This window comes from Daktulosphaira vitifoliae, unplaced genomic scaffold (assembly GCF_025091365.1).
Source record: "Daktulosphaira vitifoliae isolate Bord-2020 unplaced genomic scaffold, ASM2509136v1 Scaffold_1, whole genome shotgun sequence".
Taxonomy (NCBI): Eukaryota; Metazoa; Arthropoda; class Insecta; order Hemiptera; family Phylloxeridae; genus Daktulosphaira; species Daktulosphaira vitifoliae.
The window spans coordinates 5,661,799-5,676,402 of NW_026099572.1; the positions used below are offsets into that span (position 1 = coordinate 5,661,799).

The 14,604-nt window shown below is 26.6% G+C and overlaps 1 protein-coding gene across 1 annotated transcript; it reads left to right on the forward strand.

The window, feature by feature from the left end:
* Positions 1-1,523: 1,523 nt before the first annotated feature.
* LOC126896091 (DNA topoisomerase 2-binding protein 1-B) lies at positions 1,524-14,303 on the forward strand. Its single transcript, XM_050668548.1, has 26 exons — positions 1,524-1,678; positions 1,753-1,907; positions 2,002-2,134; positions 2,190-2,297; positions 2,656-2,857; positions 2,975-3,196; positions 3,559-3,714; positions 3,800-3,891; positions 3,959-4,122; positions 4,328-4,460; positions 4,548-4,677; positions 4,811-4,912; positions 4,968-5,158; positions 5,224-5,387; positions 6,520-6,722; positions 6,786-7,197; positions 7,274-7,346; positions 7,425-7,490; positions 7,920-8,036; positions 11,825-11,865; positions 12,159-12,256; positions 12,398-12,489; positions 12,553-12,609; positions 12,678-12,878; positions 13,563-13,771; positions 13,842-14,303. Exons 1-26 carry the CDS (start codon positions 1,577-1,579, stop codon positions 14,047-14,049), a joined length of 3,831 nt encoding a protein of 1,276 aa, XP_050524505.1. The 5' UTR covers positions 1,524-1,576; the 3' UTR covers positions 14,050-14,303.
* Positions 14,304-14,604: the final 301 nt, after the last annotated feature.

Here is a 14,604-nt window from a genome sequence, read left to right on the forward strand (position 1 = left end):
TGTAATATAAGTAGTACGTACAATGAAACAATAAAAAAAAATCTTCAAATTCCAATTATATACGTCTACTAAAAATTGCTTGATCATATGTAATTAAAAACTTTAATTTAAAAATTAATGCTTATAAATTACTCATCACAAATGAAACATTTTAATCATTTATAGTTTTGCATCTTCATATGTAAAATTATTAATTAATTTCTATAATGGCATTAATATAAAGTGAATTTTTAATTATTAATAATTCTAAAGATATTTTATTACATATTCTTTTTAGTAACGTCATTTCAGTTAACTCGAAGCTAAACGAAATTATTTTTAAACACAAAACGTAAAAAAGCATTCAGGTGGTCCACGATGTTTCGATAAATTTAATAACTTTAATCGGTACAACTTGTACTGGTGTATATTTACATAATGCATACTCCAACTGCGCTACACACCCACTCTACGAATAAAAATGATTTCAACTCAATAAGTACTCATCTTGATACTATTATTAACCCATTAAAATGTTTTGCAAGAAAATGTCTATAAAACGGCTATTTAAAATTTAAAAATTATTTAATTGAAAAAATTGCTAGTCCATAACATATTTTTAATTAGTATTCCGGAAATTATCAACATTTAAAAATATAGCCTAGAAATAAAGCGCAGCTTATGATTTTTTTTATTATTAGACATTTGTCAAGCTCTATATGAAAAAAATTTTATCATCCAAAAATTTAGTTAAAATTTTTTATCGATTATGATGAAATTAAGGGGATCAATTATATAAACCGAGTTCTTGTTTTTCTAACTTTTCTTAGTGATTCGCATTTATTGTTAAAATGAAATTACAATATATTTTTTTTAATAAACAATGACAAACATTAAAATACTTACCTTTACAACGTCTAGTAAATTACAACGCACTTAGAGTAAGAATTTGCTATAAACCTATTAACAATTTTATTATTATGATTTCTTAACGGTAACAGATACAAATTAACATAAAATACATTTGTATTTGTCTATATTTTTCTTAAACAATATTTAATAGAAACAAGAAGGTTTAGAAAATACAATTATGGAATACTTTTAGAGATGAATACAAAATTAAATAAATACAAACAAGATTAATTGTAATAATAGAAAATAATTTAGCTTTATGAAATACTAATTCTCTACGTCAGGAAACATCTATCTCAAAACAAATATCTCACATTAATTTAAAAAAATAATGAATCGTCTGAAATTATTAAAAATAATCGATTTTAGGAAGGTTTAAAACCGTTAGGAGAATTTACACAATTAAGTTCCTAATAATAATTTTTTTTAATAGTAAAGAATCATTGCCCACATTATAACCATTAACCACCATACCATTATTATTATAATGGTTATAATTTAATATTCAATATTGGGTCTATGCAATTAACCGAAATAATTATCACTGAAAACTGGGAACACTACCGCCTTGACAATACAGCGGTCAGAAAGGCATTTAATAATTTAAAAAAAACAACTTTGATAACTACTTCGAACGTTATCACGAATCACGTAATATCATAGTAGTTTCTGTTTATCCTTAAAAATGTGGGCTAAAAAGAAAAAAAGTATCAAAGTAAACTTCGTATTAAAAAATAATTGCACTAAAATCGAGGACATGTCAGAATCTATGCAATTAGCCTTACAGGTAATACTTGTTATAATAGTAAAATATGTTTTACTTTATTGTGATAAAATATTTGTACATGCCATTACTTATAGGATTGTAATGATCACGAATTGACAACCAACATTGTTGCTGAAAATGATGTTTGTGAAATAAACACATTTAAAAAAAATCAAGTTTTTGTATTTGATAACTTTGAAGGAATTGCTTTTCAGCATGTATTAATGGCAGCAAAACAAAATGAAGCCGTGTGAGTTAAAATTTTTATTTATTTTTATTATCCGTTTCTTAAGAAAGTTAGTATATGTATTTATGTATAATTCTAATTGCTAAAAAAATTTCAGAATTGTTAGTCCTTTATGTCTTAGAACTTGTTTTGTAGAATCCATTCCCATACCTGAAAATAAATCACCAATATACACGTTAGCAATGAGAGATGTTGTATTAAGTGCTTCTAATATAAACCCAAAAGAAAAAGTAAAAAAATTATTTTTTATTTAAATATTATGTTAAATTTTTCACATTTTTTTAGGAGAGAGTCAAAGAAAAATTTGAGTATATGGGTGGAATTTTCACACACAATCTTAGAGATATTACAACTCATTTGATGGTTGGAAAAGTGGGATCACCAAAATATACAGTAAATAATAATTATAGAACACATATTTTATCCATAATCCAAAAATTTTTATATAATGATAGTACTATGCATACACATTATTATTTTATTATTTTATGATCAATATGCCTTAGTTAATTTTTACACTTTCGTTAAATTCTACAATTATTAATTTTACATATTCTGATTTATGAAGTTTTTTTAATATACTTTCATATTTTGTCAGTATAATAAAAAAGATAAGTTATGATATTTAATTAAAATTAATCTTTATGAAAAATGACATAGTCAAAACTTTGAATTATTTATTCTTTTAACTATACATATTGAAATACTGTAATAATGGTATGCTGAAATGAAAGTTATGCTTAATTTTTAGAAAGCTATAGAAGTAGGATTACCAATTATGATAGAAAATTGGGTTGATGCTGTATGGGAAGAGAGCTTAGAACGTAATGTAGTCGGTACTGAATCATTATTTGATAAATACAAGTGTCCTACTTTTTATAACCTTCAAGTGACTACTTCTGGATTAGATTTTAATGACCGGGAAAAAATTTCTATGTTGGTTGGCAAATATGGTAAGGATAATTTACTATAATATTAAATTATAAGAAAAAACAACTAAAATGTTTGAAATACATTATTTATTTAATCTTAAGTAATATATAATGATCACAATTTTTATTGTTGAATAGGGGGTAAATACACACCTCAGATGAAGAAAGGCGAAACTGATGTTTTAGTAGTTAATAAACCAACTGGACAAAAATTTTCTTATGCTCAACAATGGGGTTTAATATGTGTGAAGCCTAACTGGATATTTAATAGTGCAGATAAAGGTTATTTAGTAGAAACTGAGAGTTATATAGTCAAAAACACAATGTTAAGTTCAACTCCAGCAATTTCTCATGTCCAACGTATGTTTAGTTTCCTTAATTACTTTTATTAAAAATATCATTCATATTGATGGCCTAATGCCAAACTAACTCCTTTAAATACCTTTTTCTGGAGTAACTTCTTTAAAACTGCTTTCCTCTTTACTTCCATATCATTACAAAAAAAAATTAATACTTAGATCAATATTTAATTTAGAAAAGCATGTAATTAATTTAGATTTTTAATTTCTGATTTTAAGTCTTTATTTTTTGTATAATACAAACAGCTCGACATAAATATCTTTCTTAGAATAAATTTAATTGTTTCAATTTTGAATGTCTGCATAGTTTCTTTTCTATTAATGTATATTTTTTATATTTTAATATATTAACTTCATTTTCAGATGTTTTTTCTCAAGGAGATATTAGTGAAATCATGGCTGAACATAAATCTTCTATTGAAGAAACAATAAATGATCCTAGTGTTCTTAAACGTCAGTTAACAAGTAGTTGTAGAACACAAGAAGATTGTACTACGCCTAAGAAAAATAATGGTCAATGTAAGCTATATAAAAAATTTTATAAGTTTTAACATGTATGAGTAAGATTGAATACATTAATAGTTTTACTTATTTTCTCTTTCAGATTTATCTAAGAATATTAACTACAGGGCTATTTTAAGTAATTTAAACTTAAGTGATGTTAAAAAAGCTGGTACAATTTTAGATGGCTGTAAAGTATGTTAAAAAAAAAAATTTATGTATACAAAATTATTAATTAAATTCTATGAATATATTCTTATAGATTTATTTTAGTGGATTTGGTACAAGTGAAGAAGAAAAATTGAAAAGAATTGTAATATCTGCTGGTGGTATTAGATATACAGAATTAAATGAGTCTGTTACACATATTCTTGTTGGAGATTTTTCAGCATCTTTAGCTAAATTATTACATTCTATTCAACAAAAGTAATGAATAAGTATATTATGTAGTTTATTCATAGTAAGGCTCAGCTAAATGACCATTTTTCATTCAAAATTGGGGTTTTTGAAATTGTAAAATTGTATGATCATATTATTTTTATTAAAATTAAAATTTGATATATAAAATTATTGTCATTTATTATTCACTATGTATGATATAATAAAAGGATACAATTTTTTTTTTATATAGACCTCATGTTGTCAATATTAACTGGATAGTTGAAAGCATTAAGTTGAAGTCTACTGCTCCAGAAGATCAATTTCTTGCAATGGATGCTTCTCATGCATTTACTCCAGAATCTCCATCTCCTCTTAGTAAAAAAGTAAATGGAACTCTTCATAAATTTTAATATAAAATATTATCAGATGATTCATTTGTAATGAATATTTCATCTTTTTGTTGAAATAAGGGATTATTTATGATGAAAAATAGAACTCTTTCACAGTCTAAAATTGTAGAGAAACCTAAACCATCAACACCATTAATACCTGTCGCACGTCCATTACACAATAACTTTATTGATCAGTATTTGAATGTTGGTAAGAATATGAAATATACATTTTAAAAATCATTAAATGTCGATAAAATTTAAAATCAAATCAAATAGTAAATTTCATAAATATTCTAACAGTTAAATTTGTTTTTAATCTGATAGCATTATGTCCTTTTCAGAAATGAATAATAGTTCTAATGATTCACAAAGTCAAAGATCAACTTGTTCAACACAAGAAACCATGTCTACTCAAGATAGTAAACTTGAATCAGTTTTAGAGGGTTTGTTTAATAATATTTATTTTATACATGAGACATAAAGCTATAATGATTATAGGCTTGACAATACTTATGTTTGGATTGGATGCTCATCAAATGTCTTCTGTAAAAAGCAAAATCATTTCAATGGGTGGAACAGCAGTTAGTACACGAAGTTATCGTGGTAAAATCAACTATGTTGTTGTACCAATAGTTTTTAATGAAAAGTCAATAACTATAGATGCTGAAATAGTTAGCTGTCTTTGGATAGTAAGCATCAATGTAATTTATATTTAAAAAAATTGAGTTTAATAATTATTTTTCATATTTTTTAGGAAGACTGTTTTAATAACATTGAAAAAATTCAAATTTCATACTACCATAAACCAGTAATTTTTAGTGGAACAACTCCTTTAAAGAACTGTGTGATTAGTGTTACGAATTATGCAGGTTCAGAGCGATATTTTTTAAAGGAAGTTTCATTGTTACTTGGTGCTCAGTATGTGCTTTTGTCCTTTATTAATTTAATTCAAAATTAAATATTAAAATATGTTTAGTTATTATGTGAATAAGTTTGCAGTATCTAATTAAAAAAATTGATTCATTTTCAAATTGTCTGGACATTTTTTTAATTTTTAAAATAAATTAGCAATAATTTTTTAATAAACATCAAATTCAGCCATAAGATAGATATTAAACATTTATAAAACACAAATATTAATTATTTTAAAATAATATTTAATACAGAATGCCCTTATCAACTTTAGGATAAGTACTTATTAGGTTATAAACATTTTAATACATAGAGTGGGTATGTAGAGTAGGTATAGAGCACATATATTAGTACAATCTGTACCCACCTGTGCTACAAACCCACTAAGGTGTCCTTTATTTTTAAAATTTTGGATATTCTTCTTCACTCCCCAAATTTGTTTGTATATATAAAAAGTGGCTACAAAAAATTTCAAGGCAATCAGATAAGTTTAAACCATTCTGACTTAGGGTTGAAAATCAGCCAAAAGTGTAGTTTTTAGCAATTGATTGTAAATTAACGCTCTCTTAAAAAATATTATTAATATTAAATTGTGGATCTAACTGTTTTGTATAAATTAAGTTCAAACAGTTTTTCTTTTAATCCATTAGTGTTCTGAAAAAATGTCAAAATATGTAATACTTGGTAAAATTATCAAAATTGGGATATTTACGAATATTCTATAGTATCTGACAAACCATATACAATATGACCTAATATTTCATACAATAATATATAGTAATAATTTCAGTAATTTGTTTGATATTGCCCATGCCTATTCTTTAAATTTGATTAAGGTAGATACTGAATTTTTAATTAACCAAAGACTTGATCTAGGTGTCATTGACCAAATTTAAAATTATTAGAGAAATAAAATATATGCACTTAACATTGTACAAAACTGTATGAATTATTTGTAAAACAAGTTAAATCAAAATGTTCATTGGTTTAAAAGTAATTAAAGATGTCTAAACATAGGGGTAACTTAGTAATGTATGTTTCTACCATTATAAATGCATAATTTTTAAATTATATTAGCCAAAATTATTTTGGCTAATTTTAGTTCATGTTGTTACTTAGCTCCAATAATATTATTTAGCTATCAAGATGCATTGTCTCGAAAACCAAAGCTAGCAGATAATATAATGGTTACTACACATCTTATTTGTCCTAATCCAGAGGGTCCAAAATATGAAGCTTCAGTAAAATGGGGAGTACCTGTTGTTTCTAAAGAATGGTTGTTAGATTGTGTAAAATATAAACGTCGTTTATCTGAAAATCAATATCCAATTGATAATAAAGGTATATTTAATGATACATATTTATAACCTTTTTTATTTAATTCAAATATATTTGCTTTTAAAGGTAATGAAACAATAGCAGACAAGTCTTCAATTATAGATACTACAGCTACTACATCTACTAAATCTCTGAGTCGTTCTCAAAATGATTTTGAAAGATCAATTACACCTAAACTTACTAATCCTGAAACATTGCAGAAAGATTTAGAATCTGAACTTGCTATACCCCTACAAGATACAGAAGATTTTGAACCTCCTCTTAAGAAAAAATGTTCAATAGAAATGAATTTAACACCTAAAACTATAGTAGATGATAAATTATCTCCTATTAGTATGAGAACTCGTTTAAAATCATCTTGTTTAACACCCGTAGTTTCTGGAAATTTCATGGCTAATTTAAAAACTCCTGATACCCCATATGGACAAGTTTTTTATGAAGATTCTGTTACACCAGAAACCAAAAAACGTTGGAAAAAGTGTGCACAAAAATCTTATTACTGATTTTGAGTTTAAATTAAATTCAAGATTTAAATAAACATTATTTAACTTTAGGTGGGTAGACACATTACCTGATGGACCAAAAGAAACACCTCATCAATCTACAGTTAAAAATCGCCAAAGCACAGTACGAAAATATTTCTTTATGACAATAATAAATTTAAGTATAATTTATTTAAAAAAAAATATATATTTATCTTTTTAGCCATTGACTGAACTAAAAAGGCAACTATGGGATAAACTTCTACTTCCAACATCCAATAATCAAGAAGTAAGTATTAACATTTTTCAAAATATCAAGTAAATATATATAGTTCTCAAATTATTTATTTAGTTAGATTTTCATTTTAAGGAGTTTTATGATGCTTAGAGAAGTATTATAAGCTTGAAATTATGGATGGTGAGATAACATATCATTAAAAATTTTTTTGTTTTTCTATTTTCTCAAAAAATAAAAATTTATTGATTGAATTACAAAGCATTATGTGTGCTAAAAAAACATGTTATGAACTTAAAAGTTGTAATGTCTATTAGAAACATTGTAATTTATACTTACATGTATTCTAACTACAGAAATGTCAATATTTTTCTATAAATTTTATAAAAAATATACTGAAGCTTTAGACTTTATATATTACTATAATATATGATATGAAAGTATAATAAATTAATCTTCTACCTTATTATAATGATTACACAGGATTCTCCAGCAAATAACAATCATACTGATTCATTGAAAAATTATCATAATTCAAGCAAAACTAACTTATCTGATAATTCTTTGAATAAATCCAGTGTAAACAAATCACCTACTTTAGTAAGTCATTAATATTATTTTATAATTTTTTATTTGCTTTTCTATAAAGTGTTTTTTTTTAGAGGTAGGTAATCATGTGATATAAATCTAAAACAATTAAACTAAAAAAAAATATTTTATCTTATCTCCTTTAATTAAGCAGGTCATGTATATGTACAGAGTGATTGACTAACTATGCCTTACAAATTTTTTTTAAAAATATTAGTGTTATCATATATATAATTATTTTATTTGTTATAAATCTTTGTTGAGCTACTTGACAAGAAAAATAAAGATTCCATCTTCATCCCTTAACCCTCAAATCAATATCAACTTTAGTTTTTCAAATAGCAACCCAGTTTTAGCTTCGATGCGAAGCTGAGAAGGTATTGGTTTTACTATGATGTGTTCTTTTTTTTGTCTGTTACCACTTTTACTCAGCTCTCACTGAACCAATTTCTTTCAACGGTACATCAAAAGATTATCGTACCTAGAATTGTATCTAGTCAAAGACATTACCCTCAAAAATTGAATAAATTTCCTTCATTCCCCGTAAATGGGGGAAATCTTCAAAAAAATTACAAATTTTCAAAAAAATGTAAACATTTTTTTTACTTAAAACTGCCATAACTTTTTTAAAAATAACCAAATCAATATAATTTTTATTTTATAGATGCATGATTTCTTTAACTTTTATTTGGTATATTTTTTTTTATAAATCTGATTCTTTTCCTGCCCACAGGGAGGGATTTAAAATGACTACTTTTTCAACTTAACTTTTGAAAGTGTTCCGGAAAGTCTGAGACTTTTATATATATATATCTTAAATTAAAGTTAATATAATATACTTTATCATGGAAAAAAAAATGTTGGACTTTATTTTGTCTTCACGGTGAAAATGGCTACCAAATGCTATTTTTGTATGAAAATTCTCGATTTTATTTTTTACATTTTTAACTTTATAATGCTATAACTTATTGAAAAGTGTATGGATCAACACAATTTTTTCATTAAAAGTAGTATTTATATTCCTCTTTCAATCGACATACTTTATCTTAATCAAGATATAAATAAGAAAATAGCAGATCATGTAGCTTTTGGAATAATCCACCAATTTTTTAAAATTAAACACTATCTAAAGATTTGCATCAAAGCGTTTTTTATGATAGTGATTTTAATCACTATCAGATATCATTATACTTGACCCAACTATGCCACGTCACCACTGTGGCACGACCCTCCTGTGCTGGGTTTTTTTTATTAATCTTGTTTAGCAAAAAAATAAATCTTAATCAATTCTAAACGAGATATCACTATTTAAAATTTAGGGAATTTAACAAATAAAACAGTAATTGGGTAAATACAGTAACATTAATATTTAGTGTATAGATACTAACTATCGGTGCATTGTACCATGATATAAAATTTGCGTGTCTTTTATAAATCAACGTGAGTAATACTCACATCCCCTTAATGAATCATATCTCGCTGATAATTGAATAAAATAAAAAAAAAAAATTAAAACTAGTTTTTAGTTTAGTTTTAGCTATTATCGAGGGGAGAACATTATGCCCATGCACTCATACCTGTTGGTCCATTATGCGCACCTCATACAGAATTGTTTCAATTCGATTTACCTACCTAAGTCTTATTACATTATATCTATCATTGTACAAGGGTGGATCATCAAGTCACCCCTATGGATGACCAGAGAGTCCTGTCTTTCCGGCGAAATTAAGTATTTCTTTGGGTCTTAGGTTTTTAATATCTTCTTTTTCAGGAAAAGGTTTACTCAAGTAGTTTGATCTTACTGTGGACAAGGCTTCACATTCGCACTAATGTGAAATGAATCTTCCTCTTCTACTCCAGACTTCCTGCACAATGGTGATTCTGATACCCCCATTGTGTTAAGATGTTTAAGCAGGTGACCATGTCCTGTCAGTAGACCAATCAAAGTTCTTATTTGATGTCTAGTCATGCTATTAAGATCACCCAGCAGTAGACCGGGGGTCTTGATAAACATTTTAAATTGTCTAGGTACTACCAAGTACTTCCAAATTTTCCTGTGTTGTTCTCTGCACCAATTCTTGGCTAGTGTTTTGAGCGACTGCTTAGTGAGTCCTACCACTGGTTCTGATCTATCATAGGTATTCTCTGCTCATTTCCTGGCTAGAAAGTCAGCATTTTCATTTCCAGTGACACCGTTGTGTCCTGGTACCCACGCTAGTGTAACTTTGTTGAACCTCGATAGTGATTCTAAAGTTTCCCTGCATTCGAGGACCAGCTTTGAATTCATCTGATCGTTACAGAGTGCCTTCAAAGCCGCTTGACTATCACTTAAGATAATTATCTTCCAATTTTTGTATACCAGCAGGTTCTGAGCCCCTATCAGTATCGCCATCACCTCTGCTTGGAAAACAGAGGATGTTGTGCCCAATGACATACTGACATTTATTCATGGCTTTAGACCCCAAATGCCAGCACCTACCTTTCCTAATTTTTTGGATCCATCTGTATATATTACAAATCCTCCTTTTTCAGTCAGGTGGTTAATATACCATTCTTTACGTGTAGTGATTTCCACTTTGTAGGTAATGTTATTCTTAAGAACCGGTTTTATATAGTCTAAGAGGTATTCCAAAAAGCTCTGTTCTATTATTTTACTATGTTCTGCTGTGTCACTCTCCATAGTCTACGTACCTAAGTTGTGAAATCTTAGTGCTGTGTCTTGGGCGTGAGCTTTAACCTTTAGATGCACAGGAGACAATCCGATTAGTGTCTCTAATGCGACCGTTGGTGTAGTTCTTAATGCTCCAGTAATGGCTATTGCAGCCATTCTCTGTATGTGGTTAAATTCTTTCCTAGCTGTAACGAGTGCTATTCTGGTCCACCAGACTAAAGCACCATACAATATCATAGGTTTAATCACTGAAGTGTACAACCAATACATAACTCTTGGTTTAAGACTCTTTGTCTTCCCCAAGGCTCTGCTGCAAGTCCACAGTATGGTCATTGCTTTTTTGATTCTTGGCTCAACATGTGATTTCCATTTTAGCTTACTATCTAAGATAATACCTAAGTATTTTACTTCCGATTTTAAGCTAATTTCTTATTCATTTAGAGTAAGAGTGTCAAGACGTCTAGTCCTGTTCTCCTTCTAGTAAACATAACAACCTCTGCTTTATTTGTATTAACAGATAGACCATACTTACTGCACCGTATATGTATAATGTTTAGTCTGTGTTGTGCTAAGTCTATAATAGTTATCTTCCTATTCTTGTATACCAGCAGGTTCTGAGCCCCTACCGGTATCGCCATCACCTCTACTTGGAAAACAGAGGGTGTTGTGCCCAATGACATACTGACATTTATTCGTGGCTTTAGACCCCAAGTGCCAGCACCTACCTTTCCTGATTTTTTGGATCCATCTGTATATATTACAAATCCTCCTTTATCAGTCAAGTGGTTAATATTCCATTCTCTACGTGTAGTGATTCCACTTTGTAGGGAATGTTTTCTTAAGAACCGGCTTGATATAGTCCAAAGGGTATTTCAAAACTAAATCTGATCTGATTATATAAAAAAAAAATAGGGTTACCATTTGAAAATTGATACTGATTTAAAGCATAAGGGATGATCATAAAAATGTAATTTTACACACTTAGCAACCCAAGATAGAAACATAATATTTCATAAAGAAAAAAGAAGATAACTCATATTTTAGAGATAATTTGTGAGGCATAGTTAATCAATCACTCTGTATTTAAATTAGAAGATCTAATTTAAACTACTAACTACTATTTTTTTAGGAATCAAAACAGCAATCATTAGATAAACAAGAATTTAGACGGTTTGTATTATAATTAATATAATGTATATAATTAATTTTTTTTTTTTTTTATAGAATTGTATATTAAAATATCAATATATTTAATAATATACATATTTTGATAAATATTAAATAATATTGATGATTTTATTTCATTAAATGTATAGTTTTTTTTTTAAATTAATATCATAACTTGAAATACAATTTCTTAATCCATTAACTACTTTTATTATAAAAAAAAAAAAAAATGGAAATGTCATGTTAGCTATTTATTAATAAAAAAATTAAGTTTTATAACTTTAAAATATTTGTAGAACGATGGAACAATTACAACAAGACTTATCAACTCCTAGAGAACCTGATGTAACTTTAACAAGAATAGATTGTGCTGATAGTCAAGATGATCATGCTAGTGAGTTTTTTTATATAGTATAGTAACACTATTATACTTTAAAAAACTGATCATCATAACTTTTTCATGTACTTCTATATTTATATTTAAGTTTAATGTTCTTATAGTTATTACAGTTTTCAAAAAATGATTTTTGTATAGGAAATTCACTCTTTAAGGAAAGAATAATTGAATCATCACAACAATGCTCAGTAGGATGGGAAGACCCAACTGAACAACAAGAAAAAGCTCGAGTATTATTATTATTTATACTTTTTGTTTTTATTTAATTGTTATGTTTAAATTATTGTTTATAGTTGAAAAGACTTACTGACTATGATAGAAAATTCATTTTAACCAGTGTAAACTCTAATGTAATGTATACATTTTTTTAATTTATACATTTTCCTTGTATTAACTTATTGTAATGTATTACTTTTAGGAGCGTCAAAAATATGAAGATGCAATTGAACAACTTGGTGCTCAAGTACTACGCAGTGCTACTTTTAGTGAAGATGTGACTCATGTATTAATGCATCAACCAAGTAGAAGTGAAAAGTACCTCTGTTCATTAGCATCTGGAAAATGGATTTTACATCCTAGTTACATTGATGCTTGTTTAGAAAAAAATTGTTTCCTTCCGGTTCGTGTTACTTTATGATAAAATGACTACTACAAATATAATTTTTAAAAAAAGCATTATAAACCAATAATTTTAAATTTTAATTATGTACTTCAATAATTTTATTTTATTTGCTGAAATTTATTCCAACCTTTGTTAAAAGTCTAAGAACAGTGATATTTTGGGTATAATTTAAGAAATCACAACAATTTTTTTGAATGGTAACAGGTGTTTTTAACATCCTCATACCCCAATAATACAAAATTACTTATATTTAAGCAAGATGATATTTGCTTCCTCCAATCACAATGTTTATACATGTCTAACTTAAAAATTATATAATTAAAATCCTATTTTTTTGTCTACAAATTTCTACATTTAAATAAAAAAATGTGTACCCATATTTTTAAATATATTATACGCTTAATTCTAAGTAAAATTTATTGTTTACTTAATAATATTATCTATGATAATAAACATTTATAAAGGTCATAAAAGTATACCTTTGCAACCTCATTATTTAGTCAATGGTCGAAAATACAACCTCTCTCAACACTGTAATTATACTATTATCAGAATGGTTTAACTAATTACTATTTAGAAAAATAAATTAAATATATAATATAATAAATGTCAATATTTCCATAATTATTTAAGTTAAATTAAAAAAATTATTATATAATATTTGTATTTCATTTTGAATAGGAAGATAAGTATGAATGGGGAAATCCTTTATCTGACCTGTCATTGTCAACTCCACTACATGGTGCTGGATATCGCTGGCGTAATAAGATTTCCAATGGATATTCTGCTGCATTTGATGGTATGAAAGCTGTGCTTATGACTTCAGAAGCACGGTATCAGGCTTTAAGTAGACTCATTCAAGCGGGGGGTGGAACAATATTAGAAGAAAAGTAATTTATTTTTTATATGATCTAAAAATATACTTAAAAAATGTTATAATGTATAACCATTTTTGTTTAGAGATCTTTTAAACTCTACTCATTGTATAGTTGATCAAGGCCATGGAAATATTCCAGTTCCTTTAAATGAAATTGCTGTCAGAGGAATATTATTATTACCAGCTCCATTTTTAGCAGATTATCTTGTTAAAGACCCACCTCCTGATCCTAAACAATGTTTAATAAGTGAGTATCAGGTATTTTACAACAGATTAGCACCCAGCTCATAGAATTACATAAAGATATACTATGTAATTCATTAGAATAAAATCTTGTTCCATCTATAATGATTAATTTATTTCTTCTATAATTTTAAATTTCAAATTTATTTGGATTATTCATTAAAGTTTGTTTGTATTGAACTTGAACTGTATTTATTTTGTAAAAAAAAACTATATTTATAACTTACTGTTTGAAATGTTTAAAATGTCAAACAAAATAATAAAATGGTTTTATGTTTTTAGTCTTAATTTAGTTTGTAACACAACATATTTTTATTTATATGTTGAAAAACGAGTATTAAAAGAAGTTTATCATTACTAATTATTTAAGTATATTTTTTGATCAATTTAATATTATCATTTTTATATACTACACAATTAAAAATATCTTACTATAAACAGATGAAAATTTTTAGAATTATATATTTATTATTAATATAAATTTATAATTGCAAAAAGTGTAAACCTTAAAACTTAATTATTTTAGAATAATCTGCTAATTTATCAACAAAATATTTAAATGGATGTGTTATTTTAAAATTTTAATAGATTACATAAAAAAAA

Coding starts and splice junctions, on each gene's coding strand:
- LOC126896091 (XM_050668548.1), top strand. CDS start 1,577: ATGTGGGCTAAAAAGAAAAAAAGTATCAAAGTAAACTTCGTATTAAAA. Junction 1,679..1,752: donor CTATGCAATTAGCCTTACAG/GTAATACTTGTT, acceptor CATTACTTATAG/GATTGTAATGATCACGAATT. Junction 1,908..2,001: donor GCAAAACAAAATGAAGCCGT/GTGAGTTAAAAT, acceptor AAAAAATTTCAG/AATTGTTAGTCCTTTATGTC.